The sequence below is a fragment of the Halichoeres trimaculatus genome, unplaced genomic scaffold (genome assembly GCF_033239565.1).
Source record: "Halichoeres trimaculatus isolate MK-OKI-2021-1 unplaced genomic scaffold, fHalTri1.1 fHalTri1_scaffold_15, whole genome shotgun sequence".
NCBI lineage: Eukaryota > Metazoa > Chordata > Actinopteri > Labriformes > Labridae > Halichoeres > Halichoeres trimaculatus.
In genome coordinates, this window is record NW_027437193.1 from 25,787,546 (window position 1) to 25,809,964 (window position 22,419).

The 22,419-nt window shown below is 41.0% G+C and overlaps 3 protein-coding genes across 3 annotated transcripts in view; 1 reads left to right on the forward strand and 2 right to left on the reverse strand.

Moving 5' to 3' along the window:
* Positions 1–2,041: 2,041 nt before the first annotated feature.
* On the reverse strand, positions 2,042–6,721 carry cpdp (CPD photolyase). The gene is made up of 10 exons (XM_074687973.1): positions 6,555–6,721; positions 5,976–6,346; positions 5,719–5,867; positions 5,406–5,588; positions 4,988–5,146; positions 4,245–4,443; positions 3,225–3,377; positions 2,956–3,077; positions 2,615–2,774; positions 2,042–2,528 (listed from the first exon to the last, which is right to left on the reverse strand). Exons 1-10 carry the CDS (start codon positions 6,575–6,577, stop codon positions 2,380–2,382), a joined length of 1,668 nt encoding a protein of 555 aa, XP_074544074.1. The 5' UTR covers positions 6,578–6,721; the 3' UTR covers positions 2,042–2,379.
* Positions 6,722–6,771: 50 nt separating this feature from the next.
* On the forward strand, positions 6,772–11,820 carry LOC141803903 (UAP56-interacting factor-like). Its single transcript, XM_074687975.1, has 9 exons — positions 6,772–6,958; positions 7,113–7,256; positions 7,367–7,530; positions 9,976–10,124; positions 10,381–10,453; positions 10,594–10,649; positions 10,830–10,904; positions 11,093–11,219; positions 11,320–11,820. The coding sequence occupies exons 1-9, from the start codon at positions 6,886–6,888 to the stop codon at positions 11,419–11,421; spliced, it is 963 nt and encodes a 320-aa protein (XP_074544076.1). The 5' UTR covers positions 6,772–6,885; the 3' UTR covers positions 11,422–11,820.
* Positions 11,821–12,044: 224 nt separating this feature from the next.
* Positions 12,045–22,419, reverse strand: part of LOC141803900 (TSC22 domain family protein 2-like) — a 31,306-nt gene continuing 20,931 nt past the window's right edge. Inside the window, exons 2-3 of the mRNA XM_074687972.1 lie at positions 14,283–14,334; positions 12,045–14,008 (exon numbers count right to left, since the gene is read on the reverse strand). Coding sequence (XP_074544073.1) covers positions 13,613–14,008; positions 14,283–14,334 — 448 coding nt within the window. The 3' untranslated portion in view covers positions 12,045–13,612. The remainder of the gene's footprint in view (positions 14,009–14,282; positions 14,335–22,419) is intronic.

Genomic DNA, 22,419 nt, shown 5'->3' on the forward strand with positions numbered 1-22,419 from the left:
GCACTAAAAGTTCTTTATTATTATACAAGGATTTGTATTGAGTTCATGTTCACCTAAAGGGGGTTTTGTCTTTTTAATCCCTTGAAATGGAAGTGTAGTTCGTTATGTTCAGAGGCATAGGTTTCTGTGCTTAATTACCTCTTGTGTAAGAAAAAAAAAAACCTTTGCAAGAGTGATGTAACCTTGGTCCTGCAAACAGGAGTAAGTGCTACTGTTTCATCCTTTTTTTCCTCATTCAGTATCATACGTTTTTTTCTCTTATTAAACTCTTTTTATTAATTTGTCAAAGGTTTATGCTGATATAATGAGCTCGTTTATACTGTTGTTATTTATTTTTAACTCACAGAAGCAGCTGACTTGTGCTTAAACATTTGCATACACATTTTAACCTTTTCTATTCTTTTTTATTATAGTTTCATGTTCTTCTTAATTACCCTTTGTTGTTATTGTTTTCTTGGTTGTGTTGCCCTCTTTCTCCAGGAAAATTATGCACAATGGAAAATAACAGTCATTCCTCTTTTGTAGCAGCATTAACTACTTTGAAATTGAACTTTCCCCCCTTTTTTTATAAATACACCCAAAAAAGTTGTATCAATTAAAAACTTTTTTTTTTCATTTTGTAGTGACATTAAATATTGAGTCAACGGGTGGGAATACTGTAGTAAAAGGTACGTGAATCAAGGAAAAAAAAAAAAATAAACAAAAAACTGTGATGAGTAGAAGCATGAACTTGAACTTCTCTGCCATGTTATTCTCTGCGTTAGTGCTGGGATGGGCTGGTGACCTGCCCAGGGTAAGTCCTGCTTTCTTCCTAATGACATTAAAGATAAGATCCAGCCACTGGATGGATAGATGATTGGATCAACAGATGGAAGAATGAATGGAGACTGGAGGATGAATAGAATTTTGAATGAATGGACGAATGGAAAGAAGGACAAATGGAGGGATGGGTGCACAGCTGATTTGATGAATGCATGAATGGTGAATGGTTTATTCCTTACTTATGGGCATCACTGGGGACACACTGGGGTCAGGTCATTTTGATTTGAACAGGAACTGTCAGTCATACTGTTGTAACGTAGTTGGTGCAGGTGTGTGGAGCTAAATGCTAATCCGGGATAGCAGCTCAGCATTAGGCAGAAAACGGACCGTGAGGGACTTTCCCAACTTCAGTTTTATTTTACGAAAATTTTAACATGTAGCCAGGTCTCCACTGTAACAAGTTAAGTCTCCAAACATGAAGACTTGGACTGCACTTTACAACCTCCACCAACATGTTGAAAACTCGGTGGGTCAGGAACATAGGTTAGGAACACCGTACCTGATCATACATGTATAACACTATGATACAAGAAAACAAAAGAGAAGAGGCCCCTCCTAGTGGTCGCTCCCGGCACTGCCGCAGTGCATTCATAATACAATAAGACTGTTGCACTGTGTACAATTTCTTCTGTTTAATAATTGAAGCGATTTAAAAAATGGCATTTCTTCTTAATCAACATTTAAAACTTGCAGACTCAAAGCTGCTCAGTTTTTGAATCTTATTAAATTTTTCAGTCCTCCTTCAACAGCACCCATTATGAGCATTACAGCTATTCCACTTCTTGATTACTTTTAACATATGGTAGTGCATCTACATGATAAGGGGTCATACCTATAGTTGTAGAATTGATATATATAGTGGGAAGACATAAAATCAAATATTTGGAATAGCCTTGATTTATATAAGACTTTGATCAGAGGCACGTTGCTTGAACCCACTAAGGTTTTTGTGTTGCTTTTTTTTAAAGCTGTAACTTGCTTCCCTCCCATACAAATTGTTGATTAACAATATACACATCTATCATTTGTCAAAGGCTAATTACTTATTTCAGAGTTTGTTTCTCTTGTCTGTAAGAAAAACAGCAACAGAAACAAATTAGATTTTGAAATTAATCTTTATGAAATCGTGAATAAAATGAATAAAAAACATTAATTGTCATAATCAACTGTAAAGAAATGGAACAAAAAGTTAAAAAAACAACAACTTTTATTAGTTTATATGAAACAGCAGAAGTCAACAGCACATGTTAAAAATGGTATAAATGATGTAAACAGCAATAAGTAAAGACAAAGCATCGTCTGCTTGGAATAAAGTCCCAGATTAAGAGTTACAGCACATCACTAAAAACACAGAGTATAAGCTTACAGTACTTAAAGGTGTAAACATGGTTGAACATTCAAGAAAAGAAAAAGCCCAAGCAACAACAAACTGAAAGTTTAACAAGCAATTCAGTACAAGAATAAGGCGTCCCACACTGAGAGCGATTTTTTGAAAGCTCCCTGAAAAAAAATATATAAAAAGACATTTAACTCCCATCCTACTAAAGAATTTTCCCGTTAAACTTTTTTGGAACAGTACTTCCTCTCAAAGCGGGCAACATCAAATTTCCGGAGGCATCCTTTGTAGTTCATGTAGCGGATCTTCCCGAAAACAGCTCTCTCTGCCCAGCCCTGGTCATGGATGCCACAGATAGACCACATGCACCCTACAGGAGGAGGAAAGTGCATGTTTGAGAAAACATAACTCAGTTTATCAGCATCATCCGTGCACAGATGTGAACCGTGTCCTCACCAACAAAGCCATTGGGGTCCTGGCCGTCCAGCTCGTAGCGGTCGTTTAGGTACAGAGCGATTGAGAGCGCCTCCTCTGGTGAAGGAGTCCACTCCAGGATCTTTTTGGCCCAGTACATCCTCAGGAAACCATGCATCTTTCCTTCAGTGACCATCTGTTTCTGGTAAAGGTATTAAACAAACAGTGGTAAGAAATTAAGCTCAAGACAGACCAGGGGGAACGGATGAATAAAGTTGAATACTCATTTATATCTTCTAACACCAGGAATTAAATTTTCATCAATTCTTTTCAAAAAAATATGTGAACTCTAAGAGCTGCTGTGTGAAGATGAAATCTTTTACCTGAGCTGCATTCCACAGATTATCGTGAGTCTTTGCTGTCTCCAGCTGTTCACGTGAATAGAGATACGGCCTTTTGTCTTTGGCGTGATCTTTCAAGGTTTTCTGAGCCCACTCATACGCACCTGTGACCACACACACACACGCACACAAAGACACACATACACATATTAAGTACAACAGTATGTCACAGTAACAAGAGGAAACATGAACACGAATAAAAATCTTTCCATGCAGTGAACAGGATGTTCTCAGATGAGTTATGAACTGACCCTCCACGCGGTCGTATTTTTCGTTGTAGAAGCAGAAGTTGTCAGTCAGCTCCCTGCGCACCACCAGCTCCTCAATGAAGGAGGCGACTGATAGACCTTTCTTCCTCCCACTCTGCTGAACCTGCAGGGCCACGCGTTGAGCTGACAGGTGACCTGGTGAGAGGATAAGATGGTGGTTGAAGAACAACAATAAAAGGTATGGGGGGCAGAAATACAACACAATTTAAACAAGTGTTTTTTTATCATCTAAAATCAGAGTAAACTGTATTTGCCGAGTATGTGTGCACATACAATGAATTTAATCCTAGTAAACTTTCAGTCCATTGTAGTTAGTCAGTATAAAAAACCCCCAGCATAATCAAAAACACAGACTCAATCTAACTTTCATCAGTCAGTTTCATCTTTCAAGGTACCAGGGCATTGCTGCAACATTAGTTTCGCAAAGCGGCTTTCATATTACTGATTTTATTATTGAAGTTTTCCCACTGTGCAGCTGTTTGTGTATTCTTGTAGTAAAATCTCCATTTCTCTGGCTAAAAATGTTTTTGTTGATCTTCTCTTAGTCACACCGTTACCACTCATCAGGTTTATTGCTGTGTGAGTGGTAGATATGCGCAGTTTGAATTTGTAGGCTGAGGTTTTCCAGGATGTTTCCCTTAATTATGATGTAATCTGCACCTGAGTTGCTTTCATGGTGTAATCAGTCAACTGACTGATTATTTGCAGTCATGCATGCAGCAAACAATGCAGCCAAACAGGCCGTTTCAATACAGAATGTAAGGACTAATGGTCTGGTTGTTTAATGACTGAACGTTCATACAGGCCCAGGACGATAGCCTCCATTCATTGAGCCTAACACACATTTTACTTACTTTTTCAGTTAAATGTGAGCTATGTTGGAAAATCTTTCAACACACAAAATCCAGACAAGGTCTGACAGATAGTTTGGACTGAAATTTGGGAAAGAGTTAATGTTAAGGGTTAGTCTGCATCCAGTTTCTTTGTTAGCGTACTACTAACCAAAGCGGATCCAGGGAGAGAGCTGGCTGAGGGCCATGGCATTTGGGTCGTTACGCTGACTGTCAAACAGTTTGAGGCGAACATCAATGAAGGACTCCAACATGGCCACCCCAGCCTTGGTGCCTGGCTTTGCCCACTCCGTCTCTCCCACTGTTCTGTCAACCTTCAGGGAGGCCAAGGTCTCATCCCAGTCTATGGGCTGTGAGGTAGAGTTTGAAGGAGAGAGAAAAATTCAGCAGAGATCCCAGCTGACTGTGATGTGCTAAAATATTCACTAGAGAAAAAAAACTTCAAAAAGGTGAAGAGCGTTTGTGAGCTTTTCACCTGGTTTATGTTATCATGAAGCTCAAACTGAGCTGAATATCAATCATGACACTGCAACGAAGATACAGAGCACTGCAACTTTAATATCCAGTGCTGGGGAGGAAATCTTAAGTTTTGGGCTGTCAAAAAGGTCGACTGTTTATACTCTCACATCAATAAATAATGGAAGAGGAGTGAGGTAAGTGAAGGTCAAGAGAAATGTGCTTTATTGCAGCAGTATGTTCTCCAGACTTCACATCAGTAAGCTCAATGAAAGCTCACTTTGTCAAGGAGTGAGCACTTTCAAAGCAATGATGCTTTAGGAGTGCTATGATTGTGTCATCTTGACTAATCCAAAGGTCCTTCACGGTGGAATAAAAGCATAAATATAAGACTTCTTTTCCCAGCCCACAATGAGTTGTTTTCTCTGAAGCACTTACTTTGGCTGTTCTTGTAGCCGTGCAGGGATGTTTCCCCACCAGAGGAAAATCAGTGAGGTATTCTGGCAAAAGCTTGGTGATCTTTCCCCTGATAGTTCTGGCAGCATACTCAAGTTTGGGTGAAGCTTCCCAGCAAGTAACAATATTGTGTGCATCAACCTATAAAGAGAAGGTGGGTTTGTTTACATATGAAACAGAAAATACCACAGAAATGCTCACACAAAAAGGAAAGCACACTGTTTTTATGTTTTTTTGGGGGGGGAAGTAATGAGATGAGGAAAACTACAACAATTTACAATTTTATAATTTCACTCAGCAGATACTTTTGTCCTAAGCGACACACGACACTGAGGAGTTGGGGGTCTTGCTCAAGGGCACTTGGACAGCGCTCAGGAAATTATGCTAACAGAGTTCTTACCTGAATGAGGGGAATGTCTTTGGAAAGCTTTTTTTTGACATCCTTCAACCACTGCAGCGGCTCCCTCAGAGGAGAAAAGTCTGTTACCACAGCCCCCAGGCCACGATCAGAGACAAAGCCAGGAAGAACGTCCCCTGGTGGACCGTGCAGCAAGTGGAACTGGATATCCAATTTTTTACATTCCTATCAAGACAGAGGAGTCAGTTAAGTCAGCTATACTATTTTTGATCAATACGAATCTTAATCCACTTAAAAGTCCTTAAAGAATGGATTTACATGGAATCCATTCAAATAGGAAATTGCATGTCAATACCTTTGCGACTTCTTTGAGACCTTTCAGCATAAAGCTGTAGTGCCTGAGAGTAGAGAGCTCTGATTTAGGGACAACCAAGCAGAAACAAATGTGCAAAGGAAGGTTCTCCTTCACTGCGAGGTGCTGAGCATGGATCAGTGCCCAATTATCTGAAACACACAAGTAAAAAACACAATAACAGTTAAGACACAGCAAGCTGAAGTACACGCTTAAACATGTCTCTCAGGGTACAGCTAGAGGATCTTTGAAGTTTTCACCTTGTATTCTCTGGTCTCTTGACATCCAGTACAGGACACCCTCTGAGCCCTGCTTGATCTTCTCAGCATCAGACACAAAACGACGGCGTTTCTTGTTGAATTTCATATCCTTATTCTCAGTCCTCTGCTGTTTTAGATGCTCCTGCAGCCACCCCTCATCTCTATCCTGCTTCTCCTCCTTCACTGTTGTTAGCTTCTGCTGCTTGGCTTCGGGTATTTTAGAAGCAGCTCCTGGTGCCTTGCGTTTTTTGTCTGACATGATGATGCAATTGGCAAATGACTCCGTCGGGTAGAGGTTAACTGAGGTGGATCTTTGACTGCTGTGGGACAGAAGTCTCAAAAGCTGCCTTGGTGCCGAGGATGAAGATGAGCTGCAGGTTAAACAGTGTGTGAAAGTTACCAAACCACGTCGGCAAAACAGCCCATACATGAAAGACCTACACATTAAATTAAACGCGTGTTGGTTAAACTGGTTAGTTATTGCAGAGAACACAAAACAGGAATGAAATGCCATGAAACACGGCGGCGCACACGAACTAAATCATTAAAAGGAAATGTCGCTCTGAAAAGTAAACTCACCTCCTCCAGATGCACTGCAACATACAACGGGTGAAGGAATAGCTGTTCCGTAAGAGTCAGTCGACGAAGAAGCCGGTCTAGTCACCGCATTTCCATTACACAAGCAGTTACATGAACACGCTGGTGTTGTGGTTTTGTAATGCTGTTCTTGGCCTTACGAACTACGTTCCCCACAATGCAAAGCAAGCCTTCACGGGGCATGCGCCGCGCCGTTTACGTTGAAAGGAGCTTCGTGTGTTGGTTGTAGCGTAGCCTAATCAAGAGCGTACACGGTTTACAACTGTTGTCGTATTTTTGTGTCACTCCGAATTATTTTCGTGTTTCTGCAAGTATGAACAAAGACGAGTTTACAGCAGGGCGGGGAAGAAAAGCAGCAGTTCCCGATAAAGTGGACATGTCGTTAGGTAAGGTGTTGACTGGCTAACATAAACGTTACTAAAATAGAGCACTAGCTCATGTTAGCTACAAACTGGTGGGAGGCTGTCAGTGGTGGACTTATATATCTCATTTGAGCATGAGGTCGAATTTGTCCGTCATTGCTCGTGTGTTTGTTAACAGATGACATCATTCGTTTGAACAAGAAAGAGCAGCAGTTAAACAGAAGGCAGGCCACTATAACCCGTCGACCAGTAAAGAAGAAAGGCCGTCTAAATCAAGGAAGAGCAGTTTCATCCCGGGCTGCTGCTCCAGTCCAGAGAGGAGGTGTGTATGCTAACACTTCTTCGCTTCGTGTTGTTTGATTTGTCGGCTTTGCATGTTCACCTGTCCAGACACGTCTGAACATGTGTTGTGTTGCTAATTTTATCTGTCAGGAGGTGGCGTGCCCCGTGGAGGGGGAGCTAAATTGAGAAACCGGATGGTCCCCCCACTGCCTAATCGACGGAGAGGTCAGGGGGTTATCACAGGACTGGCAGCCAGGAGGCCGACTGCCCTGCTCAAGAGAGTGGGGACACTCAACAGAGCAGCAGTAAACCAGGTAATGAAAGAATTACAGGAGTACATATCAATCTGGAGACAGATATTAGCCACCCATGATGTAAAATGCTGGCAGCAGCAGGGGTGTGATTTGATCAGAATAACAGAGCATATGGTAGAAAGTCTGAGCTTTATAGCTTTGTTTCTCCCTTTTGACCGTGTTGCGTGCAGCGCTGGTGTGCAGATGAAGCCTGCTTTCTTTGAATACAAGCTGAAAATAGATGTAAAAAAAAAAAAAAGGCAGTGGCTGATGGAATAAAAGCACCTCATTGCTTTTGTTAAGGTGTACTGGACTGTTTTTTTTTTAACTCACACAACTTTGGTTTTAGCAGAAAAAACAACACTGATGATGATGTTGTGCTTTTTAGCTTCAATGTCATTTGTGACAGTTTTTAGTTACAGTGTGATGTAGAAAAGCATGTTAGAAGTAGGGCTGAACGATTTTAAGAAAAGATTGAATTGCGATTTTTCTGGCAGATATTGTGATTTCAATTTGATTCACGATTTTCTTCAAATCAAGCTTTGGGATATTCACATGTAGGGCTAAACGATTTTAGGAAAATATCTAATTTTTCTGGCAGATATTGCAATTCATGATTTTTTAATCATCAATAGTGATAATAAATAATCTTTTTTCACCAACTTCTAGTCCTAAACAGAGGCTTTGTGTTGTTGACCTGCTTACCAGCACTTTTAACATATAGATTGTCTACAAATTTGTAAAAGAGAATGTGTATAATACTTGACACAACAGATCCTGAGTCAGTCAGGAGCGCTGAAAAAAATTGCTGCTTTGGCGATCTCAAAATTGCATTGTCTAAAATTGCAATTTCGATCTGAAAACGATAAATTGTTCAGCCCTAGTTAGAAGCTTAGATTTTTATAAGTCATTAGGTAAATTCTCATAAATTATTGATTACAAAGTATCTAAGAGGAACAAAGCATATATTCAGCATAACACCCACTGTGTTGTTAGCTTGTGCAAAGCATTTTCCGAGAGACAGACACATCATAGATTAAAATTTTGATAGTTGAATTAGATATGACACCTAACCTTATCCAACATTTCACTCTTATTCTATCAATCTCTGTAAAATATATCCATCAATTAGAGAGCCAGTTTGCAGGGATTAAAAACACTCCCAGGTCCACGGAGGAGTCACTTCAAAGAAGATTCAGAGGACACTGAATCAAACTTTCAGTGTGGGTTTTTTTTTAGGAAAATGTATTGATTATAGGATTTATCATGAAGATTACTGTTTCACTCCTAAAATCAGCATCATCATTTAGATGTGAAATGTGTGTGAAGAAGCAGACTATTTAGTAACGAAGACATTTACATGAGCAACCGATTGTCTCGTTTGGGGGTATATTAATCAGTCAACCTATATTTTTATAATGACAAATCATAACAGATGTTTGCTGTATATTTACATCATCACTCTGGTTTACCCATGTGTAAATGCTCTTTTTTAAAGGACTACAAATAAAGTTAATGAAATTAAATATGTCAACCAGTTTGTGGTCCTGCATACTAAAAATATTTCATTATCTACATCAGATTCAGGTGCAGGTTGGTCTGTCCCTTCATCATTTCTGGGTTTAACTAATGCAGATCAGTCAGAGCTCCACTCACTCCTCAGTCTGTGTTATAAGTTTGATAAATAACACAATAACGGTGCTGTAAGTTCGTTTCTGCACCCAGATCTGCACATGTTCCCATGAAATATTTATAAATGAAGGCCACTGAGTGCTGTTGCTATTGATCACTTCTCGAGCAGGATTACAATGATTACAAAAACAAAATTTTACACACTTTAACTCCAGGACCATTTTCTTCCCGTGTTCCAACCCAATAAACAACATCTGCTAATGCAAAAAAAAGAAAGAAAAAAGGTCTCATCATCTTTAAAAGACATCAGATGCTTCTTCCAGTTGCTGCTAACTGGCATCCCCTCTGGTTATCTGCTCCAAACATAAGTAACGTGTCTGTGCTGTTTGCTGTCAGTTCAGAAGCTCTTTTTCATCAAAGCTAAGGGGCTTGATAAGAATCTCCACATCTCATCTTCTAAAACCGTTTTTTTCCCCCTTTTTTAATTAGACCATGGTGTGTTCCTTTTAAGCTGTGCTTCACTTACAGGATATTCAGACACATCATACTCTGAAATGAGTCAGTTTTTCCAAATCTCTCCAAAGAAGTAAGCTAAAAATGAAAATAGCTGTTGAAACAGTGAAGAAAATTTTTGATTTGAATATCTTAGCACCAGCGCCCCAACTTATCAGGTTGTTTCACATTTCCTTTTACTGAGAAATGCATGTTAACCGATGGGTTTCTCAAATCTGGTGAATGTAGCGAAACAGCTGGCTCTTTGACATAGTTTTATAGAACCATGTATTATACCATGCCCTTTGGAAGTTTGTTTTCTTCAACTAAACTGTCTTTCAGAGAACAAGACAGAAGACAAAGCCCTTCATTCAGCGCCCCGATGCTCCGTACAGGAAGCCAGAGGTACAGAGGAGGCCGTACAGGCAGCCTGATCCCCAGAGAGGCCAGAATGTAACATCGGTCAGAAGACCATTTCAGCTACAGAGACGGTGAGGGCAAAAAGTATATACTTGTGTATGGAGTACTTATTGTATCTTTTCTGGAAGATGACTAGATCTGCTGAGGTGTCACAGAAACCTGAAGCCACAGTTTTACTTTTAATTCTCATGATATCCTTTTCTAAAAAAGTGTTACAGAGAGAGTGTTAGATTTTAAACAGGTCTAAAGGACTGACCTAAATGAACACTGTATGAGGTTAACTTTGGTGTGTGTTTGTGGATTTTAATGCTGCTTGTACTTGTGCAGACCACTGCCAACTGTCCAGCAGACTCAGAGAGAAGCTCGCCAGGCCACATTTCTTTTCCGCAGAGGACTGAAGGTACAGGATAGTTGTGTGTTATTGACTGTTGTTAAATGCCCTGTATTTGTCTAATGGGTTTTCTATTAGCAGATGGAGTAAACCAAGACTTAACTCAACCCTGATGTCAGCACTGCTTTCTGTTTGTTTCATGTCAACAGGTACAGGCCCAGGTGCAAAAGCCCAATCCTCGCTCTCCTCCAGTGAGAACTCGACAGTGAGTTTCCTTTGACCTCCCTGAGTCTGTTTCGTCCGGTGTGTTCCTCTCTTGTGTGTGCACGTGTGTGAGGAAGAGGAAATAAGCTGAGGATGTGAATCATTTGGAGAGGAAAGAAGACCATTGTTTGCCACTCACCGTTCATTGCGATGATGTGACACCTCTCTGTTTCTCCACTAGATGGCGCACATCAACAACCAGCAGTGGAATCCTAACCATTTCAATTGACAACCCCACAGCCAGGACTCAGCCTGAGTAAGTCTCACTAATTCTGCACAGTATTAACACATCAGCATTGGATTTGTGTTTGTTAGGGGGGCTGTTGTAGTGGCTCACTCTGTTTCATAAAAGAGAGGTGTATGATTTTAGTCATGACTAACATTTAATGTCTCATCACATGAGGCTGCTCTGGGTTAAAATGAGTAACTGTGGTTTTCTTGTAGGCCTCCCTCTGCTTGGACACTACACCCTCCTGCTCCCAGTTCAGCTCCTGCTAAGACAGAAACGGTTGAAAAGAAGATACCCAAAGGAGTTCCCCTACAGTTTGACATCAACAGTGTCGGGAAACCGGTATGACCATTCTTGTAGTTATTTGATTTGATTTTTATTGATGGATAATCAACACGTCTGTCCCCTTATTTAAGCATGTCTCTGGTTTTTACCTCCTTAGCAAACATCGATGACTTTGAATGAGCGATTCCGCATCCTTAAGGATCGGCGCACCGCCACGGCACACAGCAGTAAAGGCAGCAGGTTTGTCACTGTGGGTTAGCGGATAAGAAGACGACGATCTGTAAACACTAAGCAGCTCTGCAGCTGTTAGTCCTGCTCAGCCACACAATGAACTTCACCTTTGTGACGGACAGGAAGTGAGACACACTGATTGACTTTACTACAGGAAAGGAGAGCAACACAGGGATGAATAAGTCCAATCTGCAACGACGCAAGACCTAAAGTGTGAAAGAGGAAACGGTTTAAAATAGGTCAGCGTTCCTCATTCATATCATTGTACACAGTTGTTTGTATTGTGAACGTCCAGAAGTGGGAAGGAAAGCTGTGGACTCTGAACTGTTGACACTACTTGAACGGGCCTCTGAGAAGTATTTGTTTCTAAGAGAAGACTGCTGTGGATTATCTTCAGTGGGATGAATGTGAAGAAGAACTTTTTTGATATTTTTGCGAATTATTTTGTAATGTTTGTTTCAATAAATGAATTTCTCTCAGAACGTTTGCAATGCCTGTAAAAGTGAAACTCACAGAGCCGCCTGCCTCTGTAGAAAATAAGTTAGTCATCTGAATTTCAGTGTTTAATGTTAAGTTTGCTGTTAACCAAAAGGATTCATGTCTCTAGATCTGGGAAATGACCCCTTTAGAAAGAAGCAGACAGAGTTTGGAATCTGAATATTGCTTTTATTTAAATACATTAAAATTTGCAATGTAACAAAACTATTGGCATATGAAATTCAAACACCATTTAAATGAACAAAACATGGCTCACTTCATTTTTCTGTGACTAGTGTCAGTAACACTAGGTTATTTTTCTCTCTGCCCACTCTGCTCTGCATTGTTCCCCCCCCTCGCCCATTTACACTGTTCACAGACTATCTTACAATAAGAGTGCTGAATAAAAATGAGGTAAGAAAGTGGTTTGAAGATTACAGATCATGCAAAACATGCTGAACAGCAACAAAAAATGTGAAGGAGGAAGTAACAAAACAAACAAGAAAAAAAAATACATGAGTGTGCATTTAAAAATAATCAATTTACACAGCTTTGCATCTTTGGTTACAAAGTAGGTTGAAGGATTTCACAGCTTTCCCCTCCTGCCCCCCTCCCCCCTTGGGAAAACAATGGAGGAAAAAGAAGGAGGGGTATGGCAACACTAATTCACTTTTTGATTAAAGAGTTGAATCTTCACCAGATGCCGACTGCAGGCACACGTTAAGATTTGATGTCATAGATGGAGTCACCCATCGAAGGCTCTTAATACTTTATACAAAAATGTACATTCATCCTGGAACTTGAACTAGGAATTGGCAATTTGAGAGTAAAATTTGAGTTAGTGTTAAGTATTTGTCAGAATTTATTTGTGCCTACTTTTTCAACTAATCCAAAGCGTTGCCTCTTGGAAGTATGGCCAAAATGTTGAAACACTGTAAAAGGAAACAGGAAACGATCCGCCGGGCTACTGTTAAACAGGTGTCATGAAATTGTTCATGTGTGAAAATAGCAGCCCTGTAATAAATAAAACACTTAACAGTAGAACTCAAGAAGACTGATGCAAGGATTAAACTTGATGTAAAAAGTAACGGCAGCAGTGTGGCGCCCCGAGAAAAAAACAAACGACAAAAAAAACACAACAGACTCAATCTCTCCCACTTCTTTCAATACAAGATAAACAGCAAGGCTAAAAATACCCCTTCACCCCCTCATTTGTCTCACGTTTAAAAAAATAATCACTCTCTGTTTTGACAATCACTCCTGTTTGTCCCTTATGTGAGGCGAACCCCTCCCTTTCCACGCCCTCAGTATGAGCAGGTCTCAGGTCAGCGTCACATCCCGTCCACGAGCTGGGACCCAGCAGTCAGCCGGTCTGGGATAACAGCCAAGATGGAAAAACCTCCTGACCCTTTTCTGACACAATCCAGTCTCCACACACTCCTCCTCCTCCTCATTCTCTGGCCAAGTCTTTCTCTCTCGCTCTCTGATGATTGCATTAACACTGGAAAGGCCCACAGTACAGATGCATACACACTTACATTTCACAGTCATGCCTGCTTTCTTTCCCTACACTCAAACACTCACACTCACACACATACAAGCTGTACTTTGTGGTCAAGCTGGTGGCTAAGAAGACAGAGAGTTTTTTCTTCTTTTTAATTTCACATACACTAAGTTGTAATAGGTTGCAGAGAAGATGCTCTTCTTTTTTCATGCCCTAGGGGAAGCAGGGCAGATGCACTTCAAGCGGAGGTGACGTTGGGTTGCAGTTGCTGTTGCTGTTGCTGTTGGCCAGGATCGAGCTGAGGCTGCGTCTGGAGTTGCTGGGGTTTGGGGTGGTGCTGGAGCTGGGGGTGGGACTGCTGAGGCTGAGGCTGCGGTTGAGGCGGGGGCTGGACTTGAAGCAGAGGCTGGGCCTGTGGCGGGGGCTGGCTGAGTCCTTGCTGGGGAGGCATGCTGCTGGAGCTGGCAGCCGGTTGGGAGGGCAGCTGAGACAGCTGCTCGCTGTTGGCCAGAGACTTCAAGACGGCGTTCTCCCTCTCCAGCACAGAGTTCCTCTCGTACAGCTCCTTGATCTGCTCCTTTAACACCTCCACCTCCTCACGCACTGCATACATCAGATGGCTTTTCACCAGGTCCTGCAGGAGAAAAGAGGACGATTGATGTGCTTATAAATGGCATGCAGAAAATCAGTTCATACGGCTAAAATACTCATTCTGCATAATTAAAAATGCTTAGCAACAAAAATAAACCCGTACAACTTGAATCAAGTAGCAAAGCACAGTAATATTTATGTGTTTAACATCTGCTCCCTGAAGTCACCATCTATCTCTGCAAATAAATACCTGATTTATACAAGCTACATGAAAAATGTGACTCTAGTTTATGATCAGTGCTAAATAGATTACTTACCATTGCCTGCTCTATTTTATTATCAATGGCAGCAACATTTGTTCCCGAGGCTCTGTGAATAAGAAAACACAGATGTTTGAATTAGTCTCATTGCTTTCAGGATCCAAGACCTCCCCAGCTGTCATTTTTCTTCTTCCCCACTTCCCTAAAAAAAGGTAAAAGGAGAAATGCTGGTCAGTGTGTACAGAGCAGGACCCTTCACTGGACACCAGTATTGGATTAAATAAAAGCACATAAGAGGGAGGGAAGCAGAAAACACAGCTGTGTGATGAATTAATCAAACAGCCGACATCAGCCCAGCAGGGGATCAGGAACGGATCATATAAAATGACCTGCCATCACTCCAGGTCGTATACCATGAAAAATCTAACACCTAACTAGGTCAGGCTAGTGTGTGAGCAGGAGAGGGAGGGAAAAGTGCAGGAAACTGAGCAGAGTTGAGGTGAATCCTCAGTGAAGGTGTGACAAGCAGAAACCACAGCAGGTGAGATCATGTTACTGATAAAAACCTTCACACTCTCTCCTCTAACATATAGGAACGCACAGCCAGGATGACCTCATTCTGACCCAGTTCATCAAACCCAGATGATCACTATTGCAGCTGTGCATGGCAGACAAAGCAGCAGGCACCAGGAGCACTGCTGACTTACTAACATACTTTTTGGCACTCATTACAGAATAATTTAAGCGCTGTTAGACCCTGAAAACTGAGACTTTCCATCCAGAAATAAAGACATATTAATCAAAGATACCAGGCAAAACAATCAGTGGTTCAAACTTGAAAATGCACAACTTTGATAAACTGCTTAAAAAAGATTGTTTCTGATACGCCACTTCGAAGAACATAATCAGTCAGGTTCATAATCGAGTTCCCGCTACGTACGCGCCTCCCGTTACCTGCAGCGGGTCCGGCAGGACAGCAGCATCGGAGCGCAGGTCCCGTCACGCCGGGTCGGGCCCGCGGGGCAGCACCGCGGTTTGTAGGAGAACGTGCAGGGCATGGCGCAGACCGCTGCTGGGGCTACACCGGTGGGAAAAGAGGCCACCGGTGTGGACCGCAGGCGGTTCAGTCCAGTTACTGTGACCACATTTGGTATAATGAAATATGAAGCGAGGGCTGGAGGAGTCAGAAAGGCTGACAGGAGGAGGCGGGGAGACACTGCAGCTCCGCCTGCTCCATGGTCCGACCATAGATTGTATAATGAGGGTCCGACTGATGAAACACTAGACATGCAAGAAGGCCCAGTCATGACAAAAAATCTTACACTGCTTATTACACAAAGGAGGACTTTGTAGTTAGCAGGTTGTAAAATAACGTTAATAAATTAATGCTTTATATGAAAAAAACATCGAACGAAATAACTAAAAAAGACATCAAAAGCTATCTTAATTGAATGTGTTAAACACAGCTACATGACTCAGGTATAAATGACTTGGGAAAGTTCAGTTTCAGAAAGGCTCCTCATACTAACAGTGATTAGAGCCAGCACTTAACGGTTTGTCCACCAGAGGCCGCTGTTATGCTTCCAACAGATAAACGTCACATTAGGTGTACATTAGTTAAAAGTCTGACATGATGTAAAATAGTCATTAACAAATGTATGTAAAATATTAAATGCAGTGGTAAACTAGTCCATCAATCTGGATTTTCTGCTGCCTCAATCGTGATAGGTAAATTAACTTCTTGGCCTGAAAACTCAGTGTCGCCCTTGGAGATGACAAAAATAAAGGTTTCCACCTGCAACAAATGTTGATAGGAAAGCATGGATTTCTTTTCACAGGGGACCAGTGCCACCATGTGGTGGGAAGACACCTGAAGGTAGACACCAGGTTGGCAAAGACTCCCCTTTGAGGACACAATGTTCTTTTTCTCAACACCCTCCAATCTATGTGTGTGAGGCTGGAGGAAGCTCTCAGCAGATCGTTATCGGCAAGTTGGACAAGGGGAAGGAATGTTCCCCATACCTCTGCTGCTATGAAACACTGTCACTCACATCCTTTGTCCTATAGAACAGCGCCTTTGATCCGTCAGGTATGACAGCGTCTTGAAGGAGCTACATGCAAACACATTCACAATGAACAAAGAAGGACACGCGCCAACTTGGATGTACATGGTGTCAATCAATTCTGAAGACAGAAACACAATAAACACCTATAGAAATAAATTATAAACTTCACTTTTTCTGTCAGTACTTTCTCAATAAATCTCTCCAGCTTACAGAGTATGTTACATGACCCCCTATGAGTAGTTACATAACCAAACGCTGTGAGGTAATAAAAACATCAACCTCAACTTCACCCCGTAAATGTGTGTTTAATTAGAGGAAGCGTCACACGGGCCTGTTAGAGTTTTGCTCTCTAACTTGAGTTTTCATTAGGCCTGTGCCCAGAGGAATCTCTCACTCTATTAAGTCCAGACTCAGATGGACTCTCAAGGCTACGCCCTCATTGCTTCATTGTGGGTTCAGACAGCACTGACAAAAACAAGCTCGGCCAACCTGTGTGGGTACAACACATTGACACTTTAAACCATCACCCAAAACTAGACTGCGAAAAAATTTGGAAACACACTTTTCAAGGTTAATTTAAGTTTTTCTAAGTGTCTACTGGCCTTGGCTTGCATCAATAAATAAATAAATAAATAAATAACTAGAAAATCACTCTATGAGTGCAGACCTTAGCCAAGCATGTTGTGATTAGTCCTACTTTAATGTTATACTCCCTTTTAGCAGACTGTTTGCTACAATGTGGTGTTAGTTGCAGGTTTGTACGATAATTTGTTTCCTGACAGTGTTGAAAGTCACGATGACCCAGCTCATATTTCATATTCCAGATCTTAGTATCCAGAATATTTCCAGGATCTGGATCATACTTTTACATCTGTCAGAAATTATGGTGACCTTGTCTTGTATTGTTTTGCAAAGCAATCCGACCATTTATGGTGGAGTAATATACATATATGGTGAAAACAGCCCTATCTCACAATGATAAAGAATCCTTTAAAAGAAAATCCTGGATCCAGACGGTGATCCAGATCACTTCTTTCTTATCCCACTTTGACTTTTGAAAATTTCATCAAGATCCGTTTGTTACTTTTTGTGTTATGTTGTTCACAGACAAACAGACAAACCCTCCCAAAAACATAACCTTCTTGGCGAAGGTAACAAAACTTTTAAAAAGGTATATTAGTGATACCTCACAATAGAAAAGAAAATCCTTTAGTGTCAATAACATTTAAGGAAAAGTGCTTGGATTTGGCCGTTTTGTCGTATAACACATTAAAGCTGCTGTTTGGAACTTTCAGTTAAAGTTGATTTTGGTGCCCTCATGTGGACAAATCAGTCTTTCTTTATTACAGTCTTTGGTGTAACGTGATTTCAACCTGCCTTCTTCAACTATTATGGCTATAATAACAGCACTAGTTAATTATGAGATCTAACACCTGCCCCCACGGGACATTAAAAATAACTGAAACAGAAATAAAAGAAACAGTCAACGTCTTGTTTTAGTGGTCATTTGTTTTTTTAGGCTTTAAAGAGATATTAATCTCATTTAGTTTCATAACTATTTAAAAAGTCCTCACAAGAGCTTTGATGTAAACATTGTACTCTCTGTGACTTGTTAACATTTTATTTAGATTATGCACAACTGTTAAGCTCAGTCTTTGATTTTTTTTTAAATCTCATTTGAATAACTATTCTGATCAACTGTTAGTGAGACAGCTCACTGTGAGTGAATGTATCAGAGAGAATGATGAAGACATCACCATCAGATGTGTGGGACTTTCAAAGTCAAAGTCTGGTTTGTAACTAATGACAGTTTGAAAGAAAAAGCAGGGATGAGCCAGATGGAAAAAATTAAAAACGAGTGCCGATGTGAAGACGTTGCTAATGCAGCTGTTCTTCAGACACACAGGAGAGTTTGTAGATTTTGACACCAGGCAGACGCTCCCTGGATTCTGAGGAGTAACAGACCAAAGTTGAAGTTTGGGGGATGAAATTACATTTGAGGGAGAAACTGGGCCAAAACTTTTAGTGAGAAGTGAAAAACGCCCTGATGTTTTCCCATAATGCAGTTTGATTTTCTCTGATTCGACGGACCAGAACAAATCCAAAGATGCTGTGTTGACTTCAACTCGCAAGAGCTTATTAAATCATCTAAACTCCAGTTAGCATCTCTTTCTCAGAGGTTAGTGGTCAGCTTGACGGCTGAACTCCACACCGGCCCTGTTGGCTCTGGATAATCCCTCTTCCATTAAAGCAGCAGGTCTGCTGTGTTTTATTGAGAATTTTCTTCTTGATGGCTTCACAATGAGCTCGACTGACACTGCTGGGAATTAGAAGAGAGGAAAAACTCAAAACACCCGCTATCACTGGGACATGGGACAGAGCAGTGATGGGTTTGTAACTATAGAGACTGGAAAACACAACCAGACTTGCCAGAGTCTTTCAAATAGATTTACACACTGACTGGAAACCAGATTTGGACCATTAGTTTTTCTTCTTTGGTAAGATAGTTTTGTTACAGTGTGATGTTTTAGGCAGCGTCTCTTTACCCAACCTGCAAATGTTATTAAACTACAGCGAGAGGGAATAACAAGTCGAAGCATTTCAGGACAGCATGTGGTACCCCAAGAACAACTTCCAGGAAGCACTGGCACAGGAGGGAGATTTTGTGAGCCAGAACATGAGTAAGTATGTTTGAGAGCTCGGCAGCAAATGTGTCTGGTTAAAGCAGCGCTCCTGACACACATGATCTTGTTTAAGCCTCTGGATCTGGAGTCAAAGCCAAGAAACCGTTCGAGCGCCTGACTTCAATACAAAACATGTTTGATGCTCAGTTAAGCCTGCGTCTCTGTTTTTCCAGCATTACAAAGCAAACAGTATGCAACCACTGAGGTCAAGCCCAGGAGGCCTGAGGGCTGGGCTCACATCCAACATTATGCTAACAAGGATTTGAACCTACACCGCCACTGATTACGTAAGCAGAGCCTCTGTAAATTTTGACTTGAGCACTGACATGACTGACATTTATAAGCTCCAGCTGGTGAAAAACACAAGTGTCAATAAAAAGCCCATTAGAGGCAGAGAAGTTTACACTCGGGGAGGGTAAATAACTCATCTACACATAGGATAGTTGTCATTCCTCGCCTCTGGCACAACTGCCGGCAACTTTAAGTTCAGTAGATTTCTGTCAGAAACTTAGTAAAAAACAACGCAAAGTCTATTTGACTCAACCTGAGGCATGATGGGACAAGTTTAGAGCTTAAGCGTAATAGCTTGCCCAAGGACAACAGGTGCACAAGATGATCACACAAGTCACTTGTCATGTGTGAAAACCTTTAATTACACGTCAGGATTTCAGCTTTTCAAATCTATCTTTACTTTTCTTCCTTTCTGCTTCGCCGATGCAGACCTGCAGGGCCGGCTTACTGTGAAAAAGTCAACACCAGAAGTATCCAGAGCTCGTCTTTTCACACTTGGATCATGTGTGCCTACATTTAATTATATCCAAGACAACTGCCACTGTTTGCGTTTTGTTACATTACACAGCTGTGCATGTGGAGGTGCACTGGCTGTGAGCCAGCAGAGAATCAAGGAGGAAGTCCAAGAGTTACATCTGAGTATGTGTCAGAGTTGCTGGCACGACATGACGTGAAAAGAAAACTCTTACGAGGGATTTACTGATGAAATTTAGTTTGAAACCCAGAATACAACAGAATTTGAAGAAACTACGAGACTATAACAAGAAAGCTGTGTCTGAACTTCAATAAACTGCAAGATTTCTATCACCTTGATGAGAACATTTCTAATACACACCTGAGAAAAAGTCTGAATTTTCTGCGGTACAAGAGAAAAAACCCTTCATGAGAGCATGTGTGTTTAACCTATTGTATAGAGGTCGGTGTGTCACTTTGGTATGCGTGATACAGGTTTCATACATTATATACCCGATTGGTATGAGATGTGTCGTTACACACCAACATGTGGAACATGCCCAGCTGCAGCAAGATGACAACACGGCAAAAAGTTTTAACTTGTAAATCATGAGCCAGAGGTTTTCTCAGGTCCTCAAGTGAACACAATGAATCTTTGAAGACACCTGAAAGGTTGTCATCATAAAAAAAGATGTATTGAACCAAGGATTTCACCAGCTGACGAGGCATTTGACACAGTATCCCCACCTGATCTGCAGGATGTGATGCCCGCACACATCACAGTTTCAACACACTGACATATAAACTCTAATGTTAGTCCAGTGAGTGTGATCAGTTTGACTGCCCAGTAACTGGATGAAGACCTGAACATGAAAAGAACACTATTTCATCAATCCTGACATCGTCAAAAAAAAAAAAAAAAACCCTTTAATGACATCCAAAGAGTCAGAACTGCTCTTTGTTTCATGCATATAAACAAACATTATTTCAGAAGTTTAGAATATTAACAGATGCATTTTGGATACTACTTCTTCCTAGCCTTACTTACAGGGCTCCAGAAAAGTTTTAAGAGTAAGACTCGCACTTTTTCTCTGTCACAGCGCCACACCTGACCCTGCCCAGGTGACAACATACTTCTTTCGCATGCCCATCATCCCTCTGTTCTCCTGTGATTGAACACACATGGAAGGATCATATTGTGGTCTAAACCACCATAAGAGGCAGAGCGAGGGTGGGTCCTTGCCTCTGATTGGCTGTGCTTTAAGTTATGTGTGTTTAAAAACTGTGAGCGACCTGAGCGCAGCCTTACTGAAACGAAAAAGAAAGTGGAATTTTTTCATGAAGATGACAACAAGTCCCGGTCCTTCAGTGATACTATCAGACTCAGATCCAGAGGAGAAAACTGAGTCTGAGACAGAAGCCGGCCCTGAGACTCAAACTAAAAAGCCCAAAGTTTATTACTTTAGATTGGACTGGTTGAAACACCTTACCTGACTGAGGTACGACAAAGGACGGAACGCAGTGCACTGCGGTTACCGTCGGGAGTGTGGTCAGAATATGGTGGGTAATAGAGCATACAGAAGTGGTTTTGTAACGAAATTTAAAAAAAAAAATGTTTGAAGAACATGCTGTATGCCATGACAGGTGTAGCCTCTCCCAGCTGCATTTCTGCGCCAAGAAGTAATAATCAGGTCGGTTTTGCGCTGTTGCACCTGAAAAAATTTAGGCACACCAGTGTTACCAACACAAAGGAGTTAGTCTGGAGCCCTGGGTGTGCACAAACTATGAAAAGCATAAAAACATTGATGTCCTTATCAGTAACAACCCTATCGAGCAGAATATTAACAGTTATCAGGTACTCAACAGTACCAATTTTTTATACTTTTTTTGTGTTTATGTGGTAAAAAATATCAATTTGTTCAGCAATAAAGTACATATTTTTTCAGTTTAACGTATTTCTGCTTCAAATATATAACCTTGCAATGCTGTGTTCATGTCCAGCATGGAAATTCACCTACTCTTACTCTCCCTCAGTCACAAGGGATGCATTTAGGTACCTAAACATGGTACCATTTGGTTTTACATGTACCCGTACCCGGTGCTTTTGACAGAATTTGGTTGGTACCTATAAGAGTGCCAAATTCGGTACCCATCCCTACTTGCAACCCTCTGATAAGTGAGTGAAGTTTTAGAGCAGCAGAGAGAGACAAAGCTGTTGATCGCATCCAACCTTTTTTTTTCCTTACCACACTTATCATCATGGCATTGTACAATGTTATCCACAAAGCAGATTTTTCTCATATGCAGAAATTTAAATATCCTGTAGATCCTAGCTCAGACAACATCTTCTAAAAAATGTTTTAAAACAAGTCAGAGTCTGCAGCTACTCAAGCAGCTCTGTGAGGAAAGAATTAAGCTTAGCATCTTGGGGCTCACAAGCTAATATTCTGATATTTTAAGCTTATTACCACTGTGCACAAACAAAGGCCCTCCTTACTTTTGCAAGTATTTTGATAAAAAGCCAAAGTATTTAACCTTAGGAAAACTTGAGAGGTAATTCCTCAGCAGCACGTCAGTTCTGACGGTATGTTTAGCCTCACTCCTCAGTGCTTCGACTAAAGTAATAAACACAAATTTCTGAATTTCTACATTTTTAAATTATGTTGTTTTTTCTTGTTAAAGGGATAGTTCTGTTTTTTT